General features: G+C 43.0%; 1 protein-coding gene across 1 annotated transcript in view; it reads left to right on the plus strand.

Moving 5' to 3' along the window:
* The window catches only part of LOC144737843 (uncharacterized), a 66,904-nt gene that overhangs the window by 31,068 nt on the left and 22,179 nt on the right, over window positions 1–13,657 (plus strand). The window contains exons 5-6 of the mRNA XM_078620715.1: window positions 8,698–9,207; window positions 11,425–11,595. Of these exons, the coding sequence (XP_078476841.1) occupies window positions 8,698–9,207; window positions 11,425–11,595 (681 nt within the window). The remainder of the gene's footprint in view (window positions 1–8,697; window positions 9,208–11,424; window positions 11,596–13,657) is intronic.

A 13,657-nucleotide genomic window follows, 5' to 3' on the forward strand; every position in this document is an offset into this window, starting at 1 on the left:
TTCACGTCGTTGAGGATATTATTTCGAAGGCACTTCTGCTCCGTTTGGTGCTTCAACTTGGCGAGACGCTTCACCTCATTGGGGCGCTTCTCTTCCATTGTGCATTTCTCCTTCGCAAGGCGCTTGTCCTCCTGGAGACGCTTCACTCCGCTGAAGTTCTTCACCTCCCCAATGCTCCTCTGTTCACGCGAAGATAAGCACATGACCATTTAGACATGCACACTCAGGACAAAATCCATTCTCGCAGGCACACAAACATGGACGGGCACATAGACAAACAAAAATGCATACGTGCACATCTATGTACGGATGCAATAATGCACATTAACTCATGCAAACATGCTAGCACACGTATGAATATACACCATCACCTAATGTTATCAAAATACATGTTACATCCTCATATTCTCACAAATTCAATACACGCACTTAATGCAGTGATAGTCTACAACGATTTCATGGCGATTGTTGCAACAATCATCACGGGCAATAGTTTCCACAGAATGTTCTATTGTAAAGATCTGGATGCCCATGATCTGGACAAATTTTATTGCAGCACCCATAATGGGCAGCTGGAATGGCAACTTCCAATCAGCTCACAGACATAATTCATGAGATTGCATGATATCATTCTGTCTTCATTGGTAATGAATGGCGACTTCATTTGCCTGCACGAGTGGGATATGGCATGACGTGATGGTGGAGAGATGGAGTGATGGTGTTGGGAGATGGTGTTGTGATATAGAGAGGTGAAATTGTGGAATGTTCTGGAGAGATGGTGTCGTGATGGTATTGACGCATTGAGGCTCTGTGACGGTGTATTGAGTTGGTGGTGGTGTGATGAGAAAGGTGACGTGAAGAGATAATGTGAGTTCTAGTGATGTTTTGGTGCAATGGTGTGGTGAAATGGTGGGAGAATGTGGTGTTTTACCCCCATAGACCCCATACACACCTTTGGGGAGGGATGCTCGTAGCTTTGGCCTGGGAAAGGGTCCACTTCATCCATAATGTCCCCCCACGTGGTCGACTGGCGCCATGACTCCCGGGCTACGGAAAACAAAATTATTTCAAAGGACGAGTAATGTCTTAGAGAACGAAGCACGTGGATATTCACGGAACTAATTCTGAGATTCTTGTAATTACCTCTTAACACATAACATGACCTGCTGTTGAGAAACATTAGTCACATGGTAGTAAAACATTACAATTCATATTTTTGTAAGCATGTTGAGATCATCAATTTCATAAAGTTGAGACCCCCATTTAAACCAATATGGCTGAAACGCAGTTCTAAATCCATGTTGTCTGCCACACTTGACCTTTACATCTTCCCATCACCACCACGTCTACTAAAATAAATTAATAAGGGAGCTGCCTCCTCTGCATAAAAACCACGTGCTACAGGTAACTGGGACTTACCATCATAGTCCTCCAAGATTTCAGCCCACTTGCGTTGTCTGTCCATGTTGTTGGGAAGTAGTTTCTGTTTGATGTTGGAAGGCCTGGGGAGGTTGTAAAAACGCTCAGATTTAGCAACCTTTTGAATCACTCATCCTCTCAATTGTTACATATTTGACCACTCGCTGTATCAATCAAATCACTTTCGTGCCGTTTGTTTTACAAGTCCACTCACTCGCTTGTTTGCCCACTCACGCGTGCGTCAGATCACTCACTCATCCACCCACGCGAACATGTTTATTCCAACTGCCTATTGCATTAAACATAATCGCCAGACATAACCGTGATGTTTAACCTCTAATCCAGACAAGCATGTTGATGCACAGTTCATTTGTTATTAATCAACTGCTTGATAAAGCCCCCTCCCCCCTATGTCTTGTAGGTCATTGGGGTCAAATGACCATACTTAAATCATTTGTTATGACCCGAGAATGACGTCGCTGGTCACGTGATGTCAGAGATACCGCCCATGTGGCTGTGACGTCACAGATAGGAGACGTCTATGGCAGCAGCTAGGGTCTGAACTAAAAGGCAGACTCCTCCCCCGTGTTGGATAACATTCAATACATGTAATGCAGGGCACAATTATGCAGGCAATCAGAACACAATAATTATAGACATGTTAATCATATTATATGAGATTTAAACAGGTTAGTTATGAACGTTTTAAATGTTGACTTGCTTTGGGTCTAAACAATGACAGTAACAGCAACATATCAGAGCATGCCAAGTAACCTAACTAATAGTCCTAATTTGGTTGCAGAAAATCCAAATACCAACATACACAAAAATAATGAAGCTTTAGTTTGTAGTCAAAACGTGCAGTAAAAATAAACAACACACATCGTCAACAGGGACGCTCTCACCTCGTTGAGAATTCGCTCTGCAAAGGCTTCTTCTGCTGCTGCTCACTCGTGCGCATTCCTCTCGACTGCGGGTGGAGACGTGGCTATGACGTAACAGAGGTAACGTCACTACAGCTATGCTCCGCCCCCACGCGCTTGGCGGGCGCACCACGTGGTGCAGTGCGGGTGGTGTGCGTCACCGGAAACAGCAGAACCCTCGGTTCGACATTAAACATTTGCCCCCTCGCTTTGTGCTGTCTTTGATGTCGCCGTTACTGCGGCGAGGACTGAAGCGATGCCTGGCCATCAGGCCTGGCATATACCTAGGACTCAGGCTTCATATTTGTTCGTAGTTATTTTTTGTTTAATTTGAATTATTAAGTTGCATTTCATTCATTACATTTCAAGCGTATAAACACCATCCCATTGGTTTATTTACTTATAAATTCAGGTTTGTAGTATAGTTATTGATCTGTAGTTATATTTAAGTGAGTGAGGTGGTTGTACGAAGTGTGCATTTGAGTTCCATGTAAATTATTATTGTGTAAAGGATTTGTCTGTGTGCACCTATCCTGGCAGTGGTAATATGGGATTCTTATAATAAAGTTGTTAATGAGATTGAGTATTTGTGTGTGTCTGTTATCGATTTCTGTGTAAGGTTACATATCTATGTTTGTAGCTGTGTGTGTTTGTTAATTTATGATGAGTGGTCATGATGATGTTTCTTGATAATGGATGGTGGTGATGATAATGATGGGTGGTGATTATGAAAGGTTGTAATGATGATGGGTGGTGATGATAATGTGTAGTGATGATGATGGGTGGTGGTAATGATTGGGGAGGTTATGATGATGGGTGGTGATAGTTATGGGTGGTGATAATGATGAGTTGTTGTGATTATGGATGATTGGTGGTGGTTATGATGAATGTTGGTTGTGATGGTTGGGTGGTGGTGGTGACGATGGTTGATGATGGTGAGTTGATAGTGATAATGATGATAATGTGTGTTGATACTGATGATTTGTGTTGATGATTATGGGTGGTGATTAGAAAAAGAGCCACCACCCGACGCATAACAGCAACAGAAGTAACTAAAGCAGCACCAATAACAGCAGCGACAACAGCAGCAGCAGCAACACATTTTGAGGGCGACGCAACTACTTCTGATTCTGCTTTTTCTGGTGCTCGACCATTTGTAGCCAGGCCCTGCTCTCGCGGGACCAACCCACACGTCTTCGGAAATTATTGCGATGATCATGTCTGAGCTGAAAATTAAGTGAATAAACGTTACTTTGTTTAACCATAACTGTGTGTAGGTTAGTATCTGGGGGCTCAGCGAATACTACTCATGAAATAACTCGTACTCCTTTATGACCGACTTTGTACTAATTTTGGTTGATCGAGACGAACACTGGATTAAACATGCACCTCTTAACCCCTGCCTCGCATTTACGACTAATAATTTGCATTTACACAAAACATACAGTCAAGCACAGTAAAATACTAATACGACAATATTTCGATTTAAAGCTTTCGTGACTGCAGGGATTCATCTTCTTGGTTCTTTCGGTAAAGTCACGTAGAAGGGAAGTAATAAAATAATAAAAATAAAACATAATAAAACAATTCTCACGACGTTTCGGCCACAACGCAAGCAGCCGTCCTCAGGCGAAAGAACCAAGAAGATACGACAATATTGTTATTCTAGGAATTTGAATTCGATTCTAACCCTGCACCCCACAGTTAGCATATCCAACCCCCGGGTCGATTGAACGTAAGCTTTCTTTTATATGAGCAGATTGCGATTTTAATACTTGTAATGAGATTCGAATACCGTATCCATGAATCTCCTAAATATGAACATGTGTCATTTAACCCGCCACCACCCACACACCCAATTAGTAAGGTTTGTCACGTGAACAGGACATGTTAATTCGTTACTAGTCCAGCACAATGGTGTGTTGGAGAGCCAAGCTACAACATTTACAATCTGAGTACGACGTTTCGCCAGTAATTACAACAATCTTCATTAGGCGACGGCCAGTTTTGTGGAGAAGTGCTCCTGTTTCGTTCCGTAAATAGAGAGGTAGATGTGATGACAAAACGTGTGTGCTCTTCTTGCGCGAAGTGGGGGAGGGGGGGTGTTAATGGATACATATATATATGGCTATGGGTACCCATTACCGTTTGGGTTATTTATATGATAATCAACGTACATTAGGCATGCGAATTAAGTGAGCCCATTGTCCTTGTGCTTCCTGTCGATTGTGTGTACTAAAATAGCCGTTCCAACGGTATTCCCTATTGAAGAATAGTGACCGGAATAGACATGCTTTAGTAACGAATTGTCATGTTCTGTTTAAGTGACAAACCTTACTATTTTGATGTGTCGGGTGGTGGCGGGTTTATCAAAATATATTTTTTACTTACGCAATTTAACCCCAAAAACCTGTTCGATTGAACATACACTATACATATTTATAAGCAGAGTGCTATTCTAATACTTATAATGAGATTTTAATACCGTACCTCCGTTAATGGTGTAATAAATTATTACACCAGTTTATAGTAGTTTAATGTTTAGTGCTATCGTTTATAATGTTACAGTTGACATGTTATAGAGTACAGGTGATCTCCAGTATACTTCGGGATTAGGGACCAGAATGCTGCGAAACGATTTATAACGGGGCCATTCGCGTCTAGGAACATGTTAATGGGGTGACAGCCAAGATGCTGCTCGTTAAGGGCAGACTTGTGTGAAGGTGATTAGCGAATACTACCGAATAATTAGCTCACACTCATTTATGACAAGATTTGTCGTAATTTTGGTTGATTACGGAGAACAAGACACCTGCTATGTTGACGAATTCTTAGTACATATAGTGTACTTACCTATATTGCTAAAATATCGTTAACACTAGAATGAACTTGAAGTTCTTAGCCATCTCATCACGTTGCTTCAAATATGCTCTAGGTTGAGTGTCCTGATGTGGTCTGAAGCATTTACTGTGATTAAATTGAAGCATTCAAAGCGGTCCACAACCCTGAATTGTGTAGCTTGGAATAAAGGAGGAATTCGCATTTATTTTTTTGTTTTTTTGAATCTGAGGCCATAATTAGGAGGTACATCACAAGCGAAAGCGATAGTATTTGCCAAGAATATCTTCATTAATCGAGAACGAAAGTAGGAAGTTCAAATGGTGTCATATACCGCCTAATTTTCGAGTTGGATCTTTGGGGCTGTATAATGTGTAAAGTTTAAGGTGCTAGGTGTTGTCTTCTTCTAACAGCTACTAACGTGCGTGTGGTCTGTTTTTAGGATTTGTCCATTGCTGTTGTTAGCTTTGTCGTGCGCATTTCTTGTTGAGTTCTGCCACTTTAGTGTTGCAGTTTGATAAATAATCCGCCACGTGAGCGTGATGTTTTGCTTAGTGGGAATTTCGCTTTGTTACAATTTGTGATTGTTATAATAATTGTAACAATTCATAAGCTCATGAGCTTATAATGTGTTTATGCGTTTATTTATGAATAGAAAATTGTCTATTGTTCTTCGATACCATTGAGATGTAACATTCATCCAGCAGTGAAAATCGTGATTTTATAACGACCGTAGTGTAATTGTAATGATTTTAATCCGATCCTTGCACGTACACTATACATACATGAGCAAAGTGCTATTCTAATAAGACCACACTGTGATTCTACTGCTTATAATGAGATTCTAATACCTTACCTCCGTTGATATCGTTCTAAATTAAAACACTAGTTATACTCGTTTTATGTTTAGTATTATCGTTTATAGTGTTACAGTTTACATGTTATAGAGTACAGTTTATCCCCGGCACACTTCGGGATTAAGGACTGGTACGTGGAGAAACGATTAACTACGGGACCTTTCCCCTCAAGAAACACGTGTTAATCGGGTAGACAGCCAAGATGCTGCCGGTTAAGGGCACACTTGTGTGACGGAGATCCTCCACCTGAAACTCGCTTAATATGTTTTTTGTTAGGAACATTATAAAATAAAGAACGGACAAACATTTGTTAAAAATACGTTTTTATTCATCTGCAATCATTTTTACTTCAAAACTCGAAGGGAATATTTATTATGTCCTATGTTCACACATTTCCAGTACAATGCAAACCATTTCCGTTCCAGGAATACCAACGCGTTAAAGTATCATTCCCCATGATTTCCTTATTAGTTCACCACATTGGTTCACTGTGCGTCTATGTTGAAGTCAAGGCCATATATCCAACGAACGCGTCATCAATGTACATCCTTAAATCGTATATCTAAAGTCGATTAATACCAACCAAAAAAAGCTATATACTTGAAAAAAACTTTAAAATGTTGAGTAAAGATATACTTCCAGACGCATTCCAACTTTAGCTCAACAGGAACACTTAACGACTACAATTGAACCCTCTCACAACCAGTGCTCATCACACCACTTCGGCAAGTAATCGGATAACATTACAAACCACCACTGTGCACGTAATTAAACTCACAAAAACTGTAAAACAAAAATGGTCAAAATTATACACAAAAGTACTCGATACGGCTTCAAAGGTATAGCCACATGACATCACATTTTTTCAGTCACCCCGAGCTCTCTGGTTGACTCTCGAGCCACTCCATTACATCCAGCCATCTCTCGGAATCCAACTGCATGGGATCGAAGGTGGAAACTTCTTCAGGACTCATTGCAGCACCTTGAATTTCAGCTTTTGATTTCAGTTTCCTATCATTGTGGACCTTCTGATGCCTGTTGATGTGTGACTTGTGTGCAAATGTCTTCCCACACACAGAGCACAGGAACGGCTTCTCGACTGTGTGTGTTTTCTTGTGACTCTGAAGATGTGATGAGTGTGCAAATGCCTTCCCACACACAGGGCACAGGAATGGCTTCTCGCCCGTGTGTGTTCTCTGATGACTCTGCAGATTTGATGCCTGTGCAAATGTCTTCCCACACACATGGCACAGGAATGGCTTCTCGCCCGTGTGTGTTCTCTGATGACTCTGAAGATGTGATGAGTGTGCAAATGTTTTCCCACACACAGAGCACAAGAATGGCTTCTCACCCGTGTGTGTTCTCTGGTGTCTCTTAAGACTTGATGACCATGAAAATGCCTTCCCACACACAGAGCAATTGAATTGTTCCTGGCCCCCGTGTGCGTGGGGCTGTGGAGAGCGTCTTTGCTCCATGTGAGCGTAGTAACAGTAGCGGTGTTATCGAGTCAAAAGTACGCTATCGGCCGCAAGGATGTTTAGCGTCGAGTTTTGGATTTTGTTAACTGCTAAAACAAGAACGACACTCGCGTCTAACCGAGACGCAAAAAAATCCCGTAAATTTGACGACGGTCACGTTTAAGATTTTATCCGCGAAAATAGATACTTACTTGGAGATTCACGATATATAAACCCGTCTGAAGATGTCGCCACGAACTCTCCGAACGCAAAGTCGCCTAACTGTCGACACAGCAATTGTGCTCGCCAGGCTGCGTTGTCTCGCGGTTGAAGGGCGATCAGCAGAGCGACGAGTCGAGCGTCCAACCTCATCAAGTTCCCTCTCGAAATGGCATTGAGCTCTGCTTCTGAGCCGCTTTATAACTCCCCCCCCTAGGATCCAATCCTTTGTCTTTCAGGATATTTGCATTCGATTGTTAATTTTGGAAGGCACAATCCGCATGTCTATTGACATACCGAAGGGTAATGTGCCCTTTGTGCTTCATGCATGAATATGTAAGTGTAATTTCAGTTGATGAATATATTTTACGTGCCTACTCAACACTTTGGGTAGTTGCTAGTTTTGTGGGTAAGACACGAGGTTGCCATTTATTAATTTGAAAAAATCAGTTTGGCATTTATCAATTATAAATAATTCTGACATACATACATAACAATCGAATGCAAATATTCTGAAAGACAAAGGATTAGATCCTAGGGGGGGAGTTATAAGGCGGCTCAGAAGCAGAGCTCAATGCCATTTCTAGAGGGAACTTGATTAGGTTGGACGCTCGACTCGTCGCTCTGCTGATCGCCCTTCAACCGCGAGATAACGCAGCCTGGCGAGCACAATTGCTGTGTCGACAGTTAGGCGACTTTGCGTCGGGAGAGTTCGTGGCGACATCTTCAGACCGGTTACAGACATCGATATACCGTGAATCTCCAAGTAAGTGTCTATTATCGCGGATGAACTCTTAAACGTTTTCGTCGTTAAATTAGCGGGATTTTTTTGCGTCTCGGTTAGACGCGAGTGTCGTTCTTGTTTCAGCAGTTAACAAAATCCAAAACTCAACGTTAAACATCCTTGAGGCCGATAGCGTACTTTTGACTCAATAACACCGCTGCTGTAACTACGCTCACATGGAGCAGAGAGGCTCTCCACAGCCTCACGTACACGGAGGCAAGAAGCCATTCAATTGCTCTGTGTGTGAGAAGTCCTTTTCACGGTCATCACATCTTAAGAGACACCAGAGAACACACACGGGCGAGAAGCCGTTCCTGTGCCCTGTGTGTGGGAAGACATTTGCTCAGTCATCACATCTTCAAATTCATCAGAGAACACACACGGGCGAGAAGCCATTCCTGTGCCCTGTGTGTGGGAAGGCATTTGCACACTCGTCATCTCTTCAAACTCATCAGAGAACACACACGGGCGAGAAGCCATTCCTGTGCCCTGTGTGTGGGAAGACATTTGCTCAGTCATCAAATCTTCAAGACCATCAGAGAACACACACGGGTGATAAGCCATTCCTGTGCCCTGTGTGTGGGAAGGCATTTGCAAAGTCATCAAATCTTCAAGACCATCAGAGAACACACACGGGTGATAAGCCATTCCTGTGCCCTGTGTGTGGGAAGGCATTTGCACAGTCGTCAAATCTTAACACGCATCAGAAGGTCCACAATGATAGGAAACTGAAATCAAAAGCTGAAGTTCAAGGTGCTGCAATGAGTCCTGAAGAATTTTCCACCTTCGATCCCATGCAGTTGGATCCCGAGAGATGGCTGGATGTAATGGAGTGGCTCGACGATCAAACCGAGAGTCAGGGATGACTGAACACATATTAATGACGTGCACAATGGTGGTTTGTAATGTTATCGGATTACTTGCCGAAGTGGCGTGATGAGCAGTGGTTGTAATATGATTCAATTCCGGACAATATTGTAGTGTTTAAGTCTTCCTGTTGAGCTAAAGTTGGAATGCATCTTTAGTTAGATCTTTTCTCAACATTTTAAACGGGTTTTTTCAAGCATATAGCTTTTTTTGGTTGGTATTAATCGACTTTAGATAACCGATTGAAGGATGTACATTGATGACGCGTTCGTTGGATATATGGCCTTGACTTCAACATAAACGCACAGTGAACAAATGTGGTGAACTAATAAGGAAATAATGGGGAATGATTCTTTAGCGCGTTGGTATTCCTGGAACGGATATGGTTTGCATTGTATTGTAACTGTTTGAACATAGTACATAATACATTCGGTTCGAGTTTTGACTTAAAAATGATTGCAGATGAATAAAAACGTTTTTTTAACAAATGTGTGTCCGTTTATTTATTCATATCAACAACGTGTTTTAAGCGAGTTTCAGGTGAAGGATCTTCGTCACACATCTGCCCTTAACCGGCAGCATCTTGGCTGTCTCCCCATTAACATGTGTTCCTGGAGGGGAAAGGGCCCCATTATTTATCGATTCACAACGTTACGGTCACTAATCATCAAGTATACAGGGAATCCTGTACGCTAACACTTTGGTAGTATTAGAATTACACTGAGCTAGAATGTATGTTAAATGTAGATGCACATCGGGAGTCGTAAATGCGGCCTGGGTGGTACCAGATTTATAATCGCATCAAAATTATTACAATCGCACCATGGTCGTATTAGAATCAAGCTGCCCACTGTTGGTAGAATGTTCCATCTGAATGGCACCGAATAGCACTATACAGTGTTGATATTGGGCGTGGAGCCTTCAAGCGCAACCTTGCGCATTTTGACCTGGTTCTCGACGCCCGTCCCGCGCCCATGGTAGATTCTTGTGCATTTCGGGGCGTCAAGGGTTCGCACCGAAGCCTTGAAGGATTAGGCAGGTCCCTGGCTTCTTTTGAAGAATTTGACCAGGCTCCAGGCACCGGTTGCCTTTGCACGTGGCGGAACCTTGAGGCACCCCGGGCCTCAAGCTATACATTATAACGCTATACAATAACATTATTAACTAGTGTTATAGATTAGAACAACCTACATTGAAGTGTGATATTCTAATCGCATTCGAATTATTCGAATCACTCCGTAATCCTCTTCGAATCACACTACAGTCGTAAGTATGTAACATGTATGTATGTAACATGTATGTATGTAATATTGGGTTTGTGCGATTATTTTATATATACATACTGAATATTGCTATTTCTCTGCATTCACTTTAAATCGAGGACAAAGTTTTCCATTTATTCAAAATAGGCGCACAATTACACACTGAGATGCACTTACATATTCATGCATGAAGCACAATGGGCACATTACCCTTCGGTATGTTAATATACACGCATATTGTACCTTCCAAAATTAATAATCGAATGCAAATATCCTGAAAGACAAAGGATTGGATCCTAGGGGGGGGGAGTTATAAGGCGGCTCAGAAGCAGAGCTCAATGCCATTTCGAGAGGGAACTTGATGAGGTTGGACGCTCGACTCGTCGCTCTGCTGATCGCCCTTCAACCGCGAGACAACGCAGCCTGGCGAGCACAATTGCTGTGTCGACAGTTAGGCGACTTTGCGTCGGGAGAGTTCGTGGCGACATCTTCAGACGGGTTACAGACATCGATATACCGTGAATCTCCAAGTAAGTGTTAAATTAGCGGGATTTTTTTGCGTCTCGGTTAGACGCGAGTGTCGTTCTTGTTTCAGCAGTTAACAAAATCCAAAACTCAACGTTAAACATCCTTGCGGCCGATAGCGTACTTTTGACTCAATTACACCGCTGCTGTTACTACGCTCACATGGAGCAGAGAGGCTCTCCACAGCCTCACGTACACGGAGGCAAGAAGCCATTCCTGTGCCCTGTGTGTGGGAAGAAATTTGCAAACTCATCACATCTTCAGATTCATCAGAGAGCACACACGGGCGAGACGCCATTCCTGTGCTCTGTGTGTGGGAAGGCATTTGCACAGTCATCACATCTTCAGATTCATCAGAGAGCACACACGGGCGAGAAGCCATTCCTGTGCTCTGTATGTGGGAAGGCATTTGCACACTCGTCAAATCTTAACACGCATCACAAGGTCCACCATGATAGGAAACTGAAATCAAAAGCTGAAGTTCAAGGTGCTGCATTGAGTCCTGAAGAATTTTCCACCCTCCATCCCATGCAGTTGGATCCCGAGAGATGGCTGGATGTAATGGAGTGGCTCGACGATCAAACCGAGAGTCAGGGATGACTGAAATATAATGTTGCATGCGGTTATACCTATTAAGCTGTCTTGAGTACTTTTGTGTGTAATTTTGACCATTTTAGTTTTACAGTTTTTGTGATAGTTTAATGACGTGCACAGTGGTGGTTTGTAATATTATCGGATTTCTAGCCGAAGTGGTGTGATGAGCACTGGTTGTGAGAGGGTTCAATTGTAGTCGTTAAGCTAAATTTGGGATGCGTCCAGTTACATCTTTACTCAACATTTTAAACGCATTTTCTTCAAGTATATGGCTTTTTTTGGTTGGTATTAATCGACTTTAGATAACCGATTCCAGGATGTACATTGATGACGCGTTCGTTGGATATATGGCCTTGACTTCAACATAGATGTACAGTGAACAAATGTGAACTATTAAGGAAATCATGGGGAATGATACTTTAACGCTTTGGTATTCCTGGAACGGAAATAGTTTGCATTGTACTGGAAATGTAATAAATATTCCCTTCGAGTATTGACGTAAAAATAATTGCAGATTAATTAAAACGTATTTTTAACAAATGTTTGTCCGGTCTTTATTTTATAACGTTCCTAGCAAAAACATGTTAAGAGAATTTCAGGTGGAGGATCTCCGTCACACAAGTGTGCCCTTAGCCGGCAGCATCTTGGCTGTCTACTCGATTAACACGTGTTCATTGAGGGGAAAGGTCCCCGTTGTTAATCGTTCATCAACATACCAGTCACTAATCCCGAAGTATGTCGGGGATAAACTGTACTCTATAACATGTAAAGTGCAATACTATGAACGATAACACTAAACATTAAACGATTATAAACTAGTATTTTAATTTATAACCATATAAACGGAGGTAAGGTATTATAATATCATTAGAAGCATTAGAATCACAGTGTGGTCGTATAAGAATCGCACTCTGCTCATATGTATGTGTAATGTAGTAACTCCACGGGAGACGACTTCACGGGTAACACACTCTTTATTTTATCAAACTTGGTTACAGGTGACTAACACCTACTTTGTATCTCGGGTGACAAACACCCACTTCGCTACTTGGCGACTAACGCCCACTGAATTACTCGGATGACCAACATCCACTTAGTACTCGGGTGACAAACACCCACTTAGCTACTTGGCGACTAACGCCCACTGAGTTACTCGGATGACCAACATCCACTTAGTACTCGGGTGACAAACACCCACTTAGCTACTTGGCGACTAACGCCCACTGAGCTACTCGGATGACCAACATCCTCTTAGCTACTTGGCGACTAACGCCACTGAGCTACTCGGATGACCAACATCCACTTAGTACTCGGGTGACAAACACCCACTTAGCTACTTGGCGACTAACGCCCACTGAGCTACTCGGATGACCAACATCCACTTAGCTACTCGGCGACTAACGCCACTGAGCTACTCGGATGACCAACATCCACTTAGCTACTCGGCGACTAACGCCACTGAGCTACTCGGCTTCACTAGGTCTTCAGCTCCGTCTTCGGGTCTTCAACTGGGTAACTCTCCCCGAGTGCTCTCGCGCGTCCCCCTTTATACCCCACCTGCGGACGTCGCTGCGAGCACCCACTTATTCGACCAATCGCTGGGCGCTGGCTACGATCCTCTTTTCCCACATCTCATCGTGCCTCACCACCCGCGCCGCCCCGTCATCTGTCCCTCCCGGCGCGCGCGTCCACACCACGCCCACAACGCGTGCCCAACCCCGCACCCCGCGCCGCCCCGTGATCCATCACTGTCACAGTCGGCGCACGTCAATACCACCACTACATCACCCCCTACCACATAGCTCGCAGCCGCCCCGGCTGCTACAAAAATTACAAACCCTCCCTGTGTGCCCCGTAACACAACACAACAACAAGAACAACAACTAAGCTAACAACACAACACGACGCGAAC

Source organism: Lampetra planeri, chromosome 74, assembly GCF_965212315.1.
Source record: "Lampetra planeri chromosome 74, kcLamPlan1.2.h2, whole genome shotgun sequence".
In the NCBI taxonomy this organism is placed as follows: domain Eukaryota; kingdom Metazoa; phylum Chordata; class Hyperoartia; order Petromyzontiformes; family Petromyzontidae; genus Lampetra; species Lampetra planeri.